Genomic DNA, 13,348 nt, shown 5'->3' on the forward strand with positions numbered 1-13,348 from the left:
GCTAACAGTTTTTAACACCGTGTTTGCGCTCCTCTCTAGGTTGTACATTACATTATTTATCAGTAGTTGTTTGGGAGTTGAAATTTTTTTTTTCTAATTTTGAAACATTTCTGCGTCTCCAGTGGTCAGTGAAAACATTTGCTGAATAAAATAACCAAGGTGAAAGTTCAAATTTATACTGTTCCACAAGTTTGTATTTAGATTGTCTTTTAGAAAGCTAGATTGGTAAAAGTGACACGGCCCTGTTTGAGGAAACCTGGTAGTAAAGAAAAATGTGCAGCATTTGTTTCCGCCCGGTTTCGAACCGGGGACCTTTCGCGTGTTAGGCGAACGTGATAACCACTACACTACGGAAACCTCGCTGGCTTCTCAGCTTCAGAATGGCCTAGATATGGATGTAGTTCCATGGACTTCCCGGCACTTAAAGCAGTACTAAGGTAGCTTTTATAGAAAAAAATACAAACAAACAGAAAAGGAAAAATGACTACACTTTTAATTGTGTGATGCTGAAAGTATTTTGAAAGTTGGAATTTGCGTGCGATACCCCCCCTCCGCGCCCCCCCCCCCCCCCGCCCCCGGCCCCTAGGGACGGACCGCTGCAGAAACCTAGCACTGGCTCCTTGCACTTCCTTTTGGTACACTCTCTTCTGTGGGAAAGAAATGTTTTATTTGGCATTCTCTCCCCGCCACGCAGTGCTGAGAAGCCCGGGGCAAGTGCGGGGCTTCGTTGGAGTCCCCCTTCTTGCAGTGGTCTGCAGCAGCAAATGCCACCTCTGTTACTTAGTAACTTGACCCTTCCAGCCTCTGGTGGAAGGACGGGCTTTTTTGAATTTCCTCCCCTGCTCTCATAGACCAACCAGAGGTCCGAACTTGCCTACTTTAAAATTCTCCACACAGTGTGTAGAATTAAGGGGATAAAAAAAATCAAACACCAAGATGCACGTTTTGGCACGCAGTGTACTTAAATTATTCTAATCTTGCACTTCACATGACCGAGGGAATATCGCTTTTCTTGTAAACAGGCAGGCACGTCCTTATGCCTAAAAATCAAGTATTTTTAGGAAATGAGAATGACCTTACATATCACACAAGGGATAACCAGCTGAGATTCTTAAAAATCAATCAATCAATCAAAAGAAAAAAAAAAAAAGCAAGACTCTACCATTTTGGTTTTGAGTACATTTTGCTTAGAAACTGCAGGAAAGAAACACAACAAAGTATTTGCCCATCATATAGAAACAATAATAAAAGTATATAAAACCCACTTTTTTTTTCTTTCAAGATTTTATTTAAATTCAAGTTAGTTTACATATATTATAGTATCAGTTTCAGGGGCAGAATTTAGTGATTCATCTGTTGCACATAACACCCAGTGCTCATTATATCACGTGCCCTTAATGCCCATCACCCAATTATCCCATCCCTCCCCCGCCCAGCACCTCTCAGTTTGTTTCCTATATTTAAGAGTCTTAAGGTTTGCTTCCCTGTCTTTACCTTATTTCATTTTTCCTTCCCTTCCCCTTTGTTCATCTGTATAAAACCCACGTTAAATCACAGCATTTTTTTCCTTTTTCTTTTCATAAGTTAAGGAGGGTTTCAGAAGCTTCTTCTGAAATTCAGCTTCTTCGACAACTTTCCCCTGTTTCTCTCCACCTTTTCCTACTTTCAAGGGCACATTCCAGAGCTTTCCATGGACAGATGCCTATTAGGCGGAATTTAAAGCCTTTGGAAAAGAAAATTGTTTTCATGGCCCACCCAGGTATTAGAGAAAGCCACTTGTAAAGGGCTAGATTTGTATCTTCAGGGAAGAAAGTTGGGTTTTCCTGATACTGGCATCTCTGGATTCCAGGGGGTGGCAAGTGACCCAGCCCCTGTGAGAGGCAATCGGTGGGCAGTACTTTGGAGAGTCAATGGGCCAGGCCTCTCCCTGCCCCCTGCGCGCCCTGGCCAGGGCGCAGGCCTAGTGGGGCAGGCCGGGGCCTTTGTGACGCGACGTTCCTGGCGGTGGGTCTGTTAACTCTGTCCAGGGCCTGTGCCCCCGCACTTTCCGCCCCACTGGCGCAGCCCACAGGCAGGGTGGCCGGTGTGGCCAGGCGACAGGAGGCAGCGGCGGCATGAGCTACTACCAGCTACCAGTGGTGATCGACAACGGCTCAGGAATGATCAAGGCGGGCCTGGCTGGCTCGCGGGAACCCCAGTTTGTATACCCGAATATTATCGGCCGAGCCAAAGGCCAGAACTGGGAGGCCAAGAGCGCGCTAGAACTGTGTGTGGGCGATGAGGCGCAGGAAAGAAGACACTCACTGTCCATCAGGTATGGCCTTCTCCCAGCAGGCAGGACCCACTAGGGGCAGGGGGAATCCAGATGAGGGGCTCAAAGTTGCCAGGATATGGAAACGAGGAACAGGAAAGTTTCAGCCCGCTGGTGCAGGCCACAAATCTCCAAGGGGTGCTAAACATCCAAGAGTGAACATCACTTGCTCTTGGTATCTAAACAGATGTATTCAAATGTATAAAGTTATTCATAAAATATAAGTTCATTAAGAATATCACTTAATTCATAGTACCCTCATCATGTGGGTTTCTTTAATTAATTGATTTTAAAACTATACTATTATGTAAAGATTCCCTGATTTTTTAAAAATGATTTTTGTGGGGGCGCCTGGGTGTCTCAGATGTTAAGCATCTGCCTCCCACTGGGGTCATGATCCTGGTCCGGGGATCAGCCCTTCATCGGGCTCCCTGATCCCAGGGAAGCCTGCTTCTCGCTCTCCCACTCCCCATGCTGTGTTCTCTCTCTGGCTGTGTCTCTCTCTGCCAAATAAATAAAATCTTTAAAAAAAAAATAAAGGATTATTTGTCTTCTAAAGGTGGGAAAAATGGAAATCAACAAAAATTGCGGAGGAAGAGAGTAGCTATGCTAACTGTTGCTGGCAGTTACCTTTTCTGCCTGGCTGTCACTGCCCTAGAAAAATTAAAAGCTGTCATTGTAAAAAAACAAAAACAAAAACAAACAACAAAAAACAAAAGAGCAAAACCTGCTGCCATTTATCTTATTGCTTTTCCTACAGCTATCCAGTGGAGCGTGGTCTGGTTACTTCCTGGGGAGACATGGAAATCATGTGGAAGCATATCTATGATCATAATCTGAAGCTAAAGGCCTGTGATGGCCCAGTCTTGATTACCGAGCCAGCACTGAACCCACTGGTGAACCGGCAACAGATCACTGAAGTGTTTTTTGAGCATTTGCAGGTTCCTGCCTTCTATATGTGCATCCAAGGGGTGCTTGCTCTCTTTGCCGCTGGCTTCACAACTGGCTTTGTGTTGAATTCAGGTGCTGGGGTGACCCAGTGTGTGCCCATCTTCGAGGGTTACTGTCTGCCTCATGGCGTCCAGCAGCTAGATCTGGCAGGCCTTGACCTCACCAACTACCTCATGATGCTGTTGAAGGACCATGGCATCATGTTGCTTAGTACTGCAGACAGAAAGATTGTTGCAGACATTAAGGAAACCTCTTGTTATGTGGTAATGAACTATGAAGAGGAAATGGCCAAGAATCCTGAGTTTGTAGAGAAAGTTTACCACCTGCCTGATGGAAAGATGATCAAGCTCCAGGACCAGCTCTTTCATTGTCCAGAGGCCCTCTTCTCTCCACATCTTATGAACCTTGATACCCCTGGCATCGATAAGTTGTGTTTCAGCAGCATAATGAAATGCGATACGGACCTGAGGAATTCGTTTTTCTCTAATATTGTCCTTGCTGGGGGATCAACCTCTTTCCCTGGTTTGGACAAGCGGCTAGTTAAAGATATAGCAAATATGGTACCTGCCAATACGCCAGTGCAGGTTACAGCTCCCCCAGAAAGGAAACTGTCAGTGTGGATGGGAGGCTCTATTCTTGCATCCCTGTCTGCCTTCCAGGACATGTGGATCACCGAGGCCGAGTTTAAAGAAGTTGGACCCAACATAGTACATCAAAGGTGCTTCTGAATACAGATGAAATGGTTAGAAAAAAATGTTTTGAGTATTTGTGACAGAAAACTGTATATTATAAGTACCTGGGGGAACAGGAAGTATTTGAATTATTGGACTGTCCATGTCTCTTGCATTTCTATGTTGGGGGAAAATAATGGTAAAGTAAACCATTGAGTAGAGCCAAATTAAATGCTAGAGGAAACTATTCTTGACCTTGGAGATCTTGTACTTCCTTTGGAAAAAGAACAATTTGTAGTACAACATGTGTGCCAAATGAGTGATATAGATTTAAGTTTGTTAAGGTTTATGGAAAGAAGGTTGTTGTGAGGAAAGATTTTATAGCAAAGGTATGCCATCATGAATGGAGTGGCATTAGAATGGGTGTGTGGTAGAGGAAGAGGAAGAGGGCAGATATCCAGAAAAGCATAATGGAAAAGAGCCAGGGTCTCTGGACGAGAATGAACAAAGCATATTCAAAACACGCTTACCAGACTGGTGGTAGTGAAACGAAGGTCTCACAGGGAACAGGCTAAGAACAAGTCTTTGTGTTAAATGTCCCATAGACAGAGGGGAATAATTAAAGACAAAAAGCAGGAGACACAGGAAATTAAGATGAATGTGGTTGTAGTTTGGAAGATAAATTGGACTGGGAAGGCCCTGGAGATTTGATCAGTTAATTTATTAATCTAGATATAAAGTAGTCAAGTTTTATACTCAAGATTATAGGCAATAGGAATTAAAAAGAAGAAATTGCAAAAAACTGACAAGTCTTGGTGTCAAATTAGATATGAATGGTAGAAGAAAGGTGTAAAATGACCTGTATTCCTGATAATGACGGCACTATTAACATAAGTATTTCATATCTGCTCTATACACTGCACTGTGCTAAGTGCAATGAATGCTCAATTAGGAGTCAGAGCCTTTCCTTAAGAAGCCAGCAGTCTAGTATTAGAGGTGAAATTTTTACCTTAATTATAGTAATACTGGATAGAAGTGATTTAATGTTCTCAGAGAAATATGAAATGCTCTGGGGCTCAACGGAGGGAAATACCTTGAAGGCTCAAGGTAGACTTTTCTAGTAGACTTAGGTTTGGGGCTGGGCTTGAAAGACAGCTGGAACTGAAACCCAATGCAATGCCCTTTCCTCAGAATTTAGGGACAGCCTATATGGATTTCGGTCCAGGCTCTACCACCTACCAACTGCACCACAATTTGAAGATCAATTTCTTCATCCATAAAGTGGGGCTGCTGATCTCTGTCCGTCTCACAGGGTCGTTGTGGGGTTCAAATGGGATAATGTCCCTAGAGATATTTTCAAAATACAATAAAAGGTTTTCTTGGTTATAGAATTAGATAACTTAGAGGTCCAACTTAGATGCTACTTCCTCCACGCAGCCAAAATTCATTTTGTACTCCAGCATATTGCATTACTTGTACTTCTATTGACCACTTAATTTATGCAACCTTACTTGGTTTGCTTGTCTTTCTCCTGCACTAGCTATGTTCTTAGAAGTTAGGGATTGCAGAATTTCCCTTTTCATCTCTATCTCCCTCCCTGATGCTCTCTATGGTGCACTCCCGGTAAGTATGTAGAGATTTAGAACTGACCAGAAGCATACTCTGGGCAGTGGGAACGTTAGTGCAAAGGCTCCAAGGTGTAAAAACAATGGGCACATTGTACAAGTAGCAGTAAGTAGACCTGAGTCAAGCATTTGTGAAGAGATGCATTTTGTTCCTTGGTACTTCTCTCCCACTTTAGTGATTGTAGGCAAACCTAGATTGGATAAAGTGTGGAAAATAATTCTCTGAGGGCAGTTTGAACAGTTGATGCTGCACTCACTAGATTCAAAATCACTGTAGAGAGCATGAACTCACTTTTCACTTTAGAATTCTTAAAGTGCTTTTTTTTTTTCTAAAAGAAAATAAGGCTACCTAATTATCTGACTTCAACTTTGACATCCCAGAGAGATGGGCAAGACAAGTCTTATTACCATTTTACAAATTAAGAAATTGAGATTTAAACAGGTTAGTAGTTTAGACTTAAGTTTAAAGTGATCCCAAAGTAGCTTGCTACATTAGGCAGGCCAACGATCCTTAAGCATGGTCTCAGGTAGTTAACCCAACCACCAATCTGGACTATTCTGTACTGACTTCAGCCTCTAACATGGGGTCATAGATGATCCTTCTCAAATAATCTAGGGATAGAGAATAAAGTTAGAAAATCACGTTTGTATTTTCCCCGCCCTTACAATCTTTGGAAACCGATGCCCCTAACATTTAGCTTTTCTCTCAGATTGACGTGTCCACAGCGACAGCTCCCCAGAATTCACCCAATGCAACATGAATTCAACAATCAGGATCTGCCAGTTGTATGTAAAACAGTATTACACCGGCTATTATGGAAACCCGCTACAACTTATGGTGGATTGTTCTTTTTTAAACTAGTCACAATATTAAAGCAAAGTCAACGACTGAGAAGCTTTTATTCGTAATAAAAGGTAGATTCCATCCTGAATGTTAAAATTAAGAACGAAGTAGTTATACTTAATAAAACCCACTCTTTGTTCAAGGAGAAGTTGGAAGAGCGGCATTCTAATGAGAGAGGAGCAGGGTAGGAACTCCAAGGCGGTCCAAGGAGCTGCGCCAATATTCTGGTTTAGTCAAGGCTGTCCGAGAATCTATTTTCTTAAAGATCTCTAACAAATGTGAGTTACGAATCCCTGTTCTGTTTCCCCGGCCCTAAAATTTTTCTGTGAACTCCACTTTTTAAGATGGTTGAGCGCACCGTGTCCGGTCCGTAGGGGATGGAAAACGGAGCCGGGATTTACTGCAACTTTCCACTTCTGAAGCACGGACGGGAAAAAACACACAACACGCTCCCTAAGGAACGTGGAGGAGGGGCGCGAGGGTCCGCATGGCAGGAAATAGAACTTGGCGGGGGATGGGGGGGGGGAGTGCCGAGGCCGGCTCCGGCTCTCGCGAGAGCCGAGACAGGGGCTCCGGCCAATCGGCGCGGGCCGCGGCCGCTCCCTTTATAGGGAGACGCGGCCGGGTGCAGTTCGGGTTGCGGAGGGTGGGCTCGGGAGGGGTGGCGGTCATTTTCTGTCTAACCCTAACTGAAACGGGCGTAGGCGCTGCGCTTTTGTTCCCCGCACGCTGTTTTTCTCGCTGACTTTCAGCGGGCGGAAAAGCCTTGGCCTACTGCCACACACCATCCAGTTTGGAGCAAACAAAAAATGTCAGCGGCTGGCCTGCTCGCCCCTCCCGGGAGCCTGCGGTGACTCGCCCGCTTAGCCCCCGCATCCCGCCTGGAGGCCGCGGTCGGCCCGGGGCTTCTCCGGAGGCACCCATTGCCGTCGCGAAGAGTTGGGCTCTGTCAGCCGCGGGACCCTTGGGGGCCAAGGGCGAGGCTCTGGCCGCAGGGAGAGAAACGGAGCGGGTCCCCTCGCGCGGTGCGCTTCCCTGAGCTGTGGGACTTGCACCCGGGACTAGGCTCACACACACGCCGCCTGCAGAGGGTCTGCTGGAGGCCCGCAGTCGACTTTCCCACGGGAAGGGGTTGTGGGCACTCCTTTTGTGCGCTTCGGTCTCCCTTTCCCCATCAGTGGTGGGCCTGTGGATCCCCAGACCTGCGGGCTGGTGGACCAGGATGCGTGCAGATTGGTAGAAAGATAGGTGGAAGGGCATTGAGCCAAGCAGCTAGCTAGCCATTCTTTTGCAGGATTTTTGTCTTAATGCCCCACATCAGGTTTTGTTGCGCATTTATATTTCACGTATTTTCTGCTCTGCGGATTTTGAACTTTCTGCCATAATAAAAGTAGATTTCTCTGTGTCCTCAATCGGGTGCGAGATTTTTAAACATTTCGTAAGCATTTGTTAACTAAAACTAGTGTGTTGTCAAAACATGAAAATTGCGTTCATAAATGGTGGTTGCGTTTGACTTTTCTTCTGCCTCTGGATGCGAAGTGTTAGGTGGTGACAAACAAAGAAGTTTACAAAGAAATACATTCCCTGCCCCCACTGAATCTGGTGGTCTTCCAGAAAAAATAAGCTGGTGGCCCACTAGGTTAAAAGAAACCACCTACAGGCCCTTTTGCCCACTCATCCCCAAAAGCTAATTCCTAATTCCAGGTTTACGTACTGGATTCTTACCAAATCTGTGCCTTCACCTCCTTAAGAGGGCTATTCTGTGGTCAGTTACTGGGAGAGATAATAGCCAGTGGCGTGCTGGCTTACAAAGGCAAATGATCCGGGTGATACCCATCTCAAATCTGACATGACAATGGGAACAGTAAGTCAGGAGGACCAGGTCAGCAAATTTGTAAATGTGTATGTCAGCCCATTACCCAAAATAGGACCCTCGGTGTTGTCTAACACAGTTTTTAACCCTATTAAAGGAAAAATGAGAAATGGGATATGGGAAAAAACTGAAATTCACTGTTGCTGGTAATGTTCTCTAAGTAAAATGAAAAAAAATTCCCCAGTCAGCATAGTTTTGTGGAAAGGACACAAGGTGAGTAACCAAGTGAAGTCTAGTTCTGATTTTTTAGATTCTTGAAGTACCTAAGCATCACTAAGTTTCCTTTTACTCAGAAGTTGATCTTTGAAGTCCCTTGAAGTTTGTCTGGGTTCCTTGAACTAAAAATAAGTCTTTTGTTCCTGCTCCCTCTAGTGGTACTTTAGCTTCTCCACATCCATAAAATTGGTGGTATTATGAGGCCTGAGGCAAGGATGGCCATCTACTGGGAATGTTTTTAGCTCATTTTTAAAAAAGAAAATGTAATTGAATAAATATAATTAAAAAATAAGTCCACAGCTGTTTTTTTTTTTTTGTTGTTGTTGTTGTTGTTGTTCTCATATTTAAAGTCCTCCCTCTGGCTAGTATCTTGTAAACATTCCAAAGGAAAGGTCTTCTTAGTATTATAAACACTTGACTTATTTATTCTATTTTGGCAAAATGATTCTCTTAAGTTTCATAGTTTTGGAGTAAGAAGCAGCCATCAAGTTCATTCAATAAGAAAATTTACATGGAAACCTTTTGTAGATAATTATGGCAAATGTAACTTAACTGCTACAGATTTAAATCCCTCTAGCAGATAAAGAAACTGGTGCTTAAATGGGTTTAGGTGACTTGCCTAATTAATTATTTGCAGAGTTGGGACCAGCAACAAGACCTCCCAACTTAAAGTTCAGTCTTCTGTTTAATATGTGGCATCTTACTGCTGCATTGGTTTGGCTGGGAGGAATGACTAGCATTAACTCCACCATCATTTGCTGGTTTAAAATAAAATAGCATCCTTAATGGTTAGTTGCCTGTGAGCTTAGTTTCCATCCCCACCCCCACTCCCTCCATGGTGTCTTTGATGTGATTTTGTGCTGTAAAGTCCCTTGTGTGTGTCACTATTTTACAAGTACAGTTATCTGTATCATTTATGGTACTTAGGTTCTGTAAAGTCATCATAAACACTGAATTAGGGAATACTGAACCATTTCTGTCAGGGAAAATAAAGAATTTAGTTTCTGTGAGCCTCTGGTCACAACATCTTCATTAACTGATTAATACATAATCTTGTTTTATGTGTGTTTCTGTTTGAAGAACTGTATTAGTATACTCTATATTGTTGACTTACTATTTTTAATATATTATTTAATATATGTTGTTAATTCATTAACACTCAACTCATGTTAACACTATAATCATGCCTGTACAAAGCTTATCTGGCACACTATTTTCTCTTTAGGTCATACCAGAGTTTTCTTGTACTTGGGAACACAGGATAGCACTTGAACACTATGCTTGAGGGTCGTTTTAAATGGCAAAATCATTAAGAAAAAAGCACAAAAATCCAAAAATAGTGCCACTAAATAGAACACAAAAAGGGAAGTTAGTTACAGTGTTCTTTTGGAACAAGAATGTATAGTGTCACTTTGGCCTCAGTGGGGAACCTTCATAATCAGGTGACTCAAATTTTTCACTGCCCTGCACATGTTTGTGATGACTGATTCTGGCATTACAAATTTTAGTGAGTAGATGAATTCCAAATAGGAAATTCACAAATACTGAGATCAACTCAAGGGCTGTTTGTGACACCTGTACCTGAGAGAGATTAGAAGTGTCCCCATGGCCACTGAAGTAGATGGGACTTGTTTCACGCCTTTTATGTTCTTTAAACAAGTGATTTACAAAGGGAGAAGGAGTATGTAAAGTTTGAAAATAACGACACTTGTCCCACTTACTTTCATTGAATGATGTTGAATTTCAAAGAATAAAGGAGGATGTGAGAATTTTATGCTCATGAAGGAAGCTATAGCTTTGAAAATACTGAGAAACCTAGGTTTTGGTTTGTTTTTAGAATGAGAGTCTTCTTTTGTAAGTTCCTGGGTGGGCTATTGTTGACTCTGAAAATGACGCAATATTATATTTAGCTTGTCCTGGTTCTGCAGTCAAAAATGTCATGCTAGCCTGGCTCAAGACATAGGAGACACGTACATGGTACAGGCATGCATATGTGTGCACATGTGCCCAGCCTCATAGAAAGTGTAGAGGAGGAGAAGTTTGCAGTGGAGAATGAAATGAGGTAATTGTCATTCCTTCGTGATTTATTCCTTGAAGTTAATTTGTGTGATGCAGTAAAAACAGCCAGGCCTAGGCCAGAGTTTGCGAATTTAAATGTTTGCATGAAGGAAACAAAGGAGCGATTCACTCCAATAAGAAAACAGAGAGGAGGGAGATGGCAGGAAGCATGAGTCCCTTCTAAAGGGGGCAGCAGCTTTATGGGAATGGAGGCAGAAAGTTGCCGAGATGTTAGGGGAGGACGACACATTTAGTATTTTATGTGAACACAGATTTTTAAATGTTGGTAGCTTGTGTGAAATAGAATTTAAATATTGCATGGGTTTCTAAGTAATTTGGCTAGTCTTTGTTTCTGAGTTGTGGGGAGAAGCTTTTATACCCTTGGAATTCCCCGAGTGGTAGGAGTGCCTTTCTTGTTCATGGCGGGCCCCTCACAGTTTGTGAGGTGGCTAATAGTATGAGGTGACTCAGTCCGGGGCTGTTCATGCCAGGAAGAACAAACATGGGGTTATCAGTCCAGCCTCCTGGGAAGGGGGGAGGGGTAGGCTGGGTGGGCAGAGACTGATACATGATTTAGCTGATCATACTGATATAATGAAACCCCAGTAGAAACTCTGGACACATTGATACTTGAATGAACTTTCCTGATTTGTAATAATCTGTCTTGTCACATAGCAATGAGTTGGGAGAATAAGTCCCTGAGGACCCAGGAGAGGACAATGGAAACTCCACATCTGGGACCCTCCCAGACCTCACTCTATGCATCTTTCCTTCTTACTGGTCCCAATTTGAATTCCTTTGCTACGATAAGACTGTAATTATAAGTATTGAATTTTCCTGAGTTCTGGGAGTTATCCTACCAAATTTTCAGACTTGAAAACCCCTAAATTTGTAGCCAGCAGCTTAGAAGGGAAGGTGGCCTGGGACCCTCAAACTTGTCGCTTGTATCTGATGTAAAGGCAGACTTGTGGAGGACTGTGCCTTTTTAACCTGTGAAGTCTGGCCAAACTTGGGTCGTTGGTGTCAGAAGTCATTGCAATGGGCCATTCGAAAAGCCTTTTGAGGTAAAATCTCTCCCATCATAGGCTAATTTATGTCCTTTGGCCTAGGCAAATTCCCCAGTACCAGAGGTCAGTTAGGTATTCCCTAGAAGTGTAGGGGTTTGGGCCATCCCACCAGTTCAAGGTCTACCCAGGATAATTGAATTTGAGAAGAAGTTTTGCTGTTGGTATCTATTATAGGCCCTTGGGTATATTGCTGGAGACAGAAATTTCAAAATTAAACTTAAATAATATTCTGAAATAGTAATGCTACTCCTTCCCCCATATATAGGGCCTATGGTATTTTCCCCAGTGTTCTTCCTGAGGGATGGGCCTATTGTCCCTCAGTGTCCATTCTGTCAGATCCTGGTAGGACCGTGAGCAGGCTTCCACCATCACTTGGTGGAATTGAGTCCATTTTCTCTCTCCTATTCCACTTTCCTGGTTAACTCTCCCCTCCTAGAAAGTTATCAGAGTGTTCAGTGTCTTCATTTGTGTTGCCTCAAATTCTAATTTCTTCCTGGAGAGAAAAAGGAAACAGGAAGAAAGGGTATCATTGTGGTCAAGCATTTTTATTTAGCCTGTGTTCTGACCTCGCTAGGAGATTAGTGTAAGGCACCCCGTTTCAGATGCCACGTCTGTTGAGTGGATATATTAAGACTTACCTGGAACAGTGTTACCTAAGAGAAGAGAAGTAGGCCTTATTCTCTTACTTTGCAAAGAACAATTTTATAGCACTTGACTGGGAGTGTTTTGGCTACTCGAGCAGAGAGAGTTTTGATTTGTGTTAGGTGTATAGGTAAGAGATGTGTGGATAAGGAAGGAAATGCTAATGGTTTGAGAGTTTTTTAAATATATTCCTGATGATGAACCTGATGCACGTCTATTATAAGAAATGTTTGTTCTCTAGATGTATGTTAGTGTTGTCAAGAAAGGCAGTCTTGTTTCGCGTGCTCTAAGGTGGGAGAAAAAAAGCTGAGAATTAACAAATGATTGGTTCTGCTTTTTCCTGGAGTTTTGTAGTAAGTGGGTGTGGCTAGGATCTTCCATCTTTTAGGGAGCTTTTGTAGATAAGGAAGAACTTTACTGTTTGTTCTTTCATTAATGCTAATTTTGAAAAAAAAAAAAGTTTCATTGATATTAAGAAAAGCTTTATAAACCCAGTTGTTAAGTGTCGAAACACTGATGACCAGCTGATTTCTCTTGGCTTTTAGTTAAAAAGAAGTCTGTTATATTTCCAAGAAACAAACCAAAAACAAAACCAAAAAAACCAAAGAGTTTATGCAATAATTTAATATGTGTTATTGGGGTGTATATTTAATTTGGAAATAAATATTAAGTCCTAGGAATGCATATAAGAGATTTATGAAATTGAAGAAATGTATACGATTTATTTGCTTTCCTCCCTAATCATAAAACTAAAATATGTTTGTGCATAAAGAGTATTTAAATGAAGAAATAAAATAATCTGGAAAAAAAAAAGAAATGTTCTCTATGTTTACTATCCTGTATTCTTTTTTTTTTTATAAATTTTCTTTTTTAAAGATTTTATTTATTTATTTGACAGAGAGAGAGAGAGAGGAGGAAGCAGGCTCCCCCGCTGAGCAGAGAGCCCGATGCGGGACTTGATCCCAGGACCCTGAGATCATGACCTGAGCCGAAGGCAGTAGCTTTACCCACTGAGCCACCCAGGCGCCCCTGTATTCTGTCTTGAGGCCTATACATTTTTACTTTGGTGATATTTATCGGTGTACCCTGG

The 13,348-nt window shown here is 42.6% G+C and overlaps 1 protein-coding gene and 1 non-coding gene across 2 annotated transcripts; one reads left to right on the forward strand and one right to left on the reverse strand.

Moving 5' to 3' along the window:
• Positions 1-284: 284 nt before the first annotated feature.
• TRNAV-AAC (transfer RNA valine (anticodon AAC)) lies at positions 285-357 on the reverse strand. The gene has a single exon. It is a non-coding gene; the product is annotated as a tRNA-Val (tRNA).
• Positions 358-1,990: 1,633 nt separating this feature from the next.
• On the forward strand, positions 1,991-4,172 carry ACTRT3 (actin related protein T3). Its single transcript, XM_059165230.1, has 2 exons — positions 1,991-2,314; positions 3,072-4,172. Exons 1-2 carry the CDS (start codon positions 2,115-2,117, stop codon positions 3,988-3,990), a joined length of 1,119 nt encoding a protein of 372 aa, XP_059021213.1. The 5' UTR covers positions 1,991-2,114; the 3' UTR covers positions 3,991-4,172.
• Positions 4,173-13,348: the final 9,176 nt, after the last annotated feature.

Source organism: Mustela lutreola, chromosome 2 (assembly GCF_030435805.1).
Source record: "Mustela lutreola isolate mMusLut2 chromosome 2, mMusLut2.pri, whole genome shotgun sequence".
Taxonomy (NCBI): domain Eukaryota; kingdom Metazoa; phylum Chordata; class Mammalia; order Carnivora; family Mustelidae; genus Mustela; species Mustela lutreola.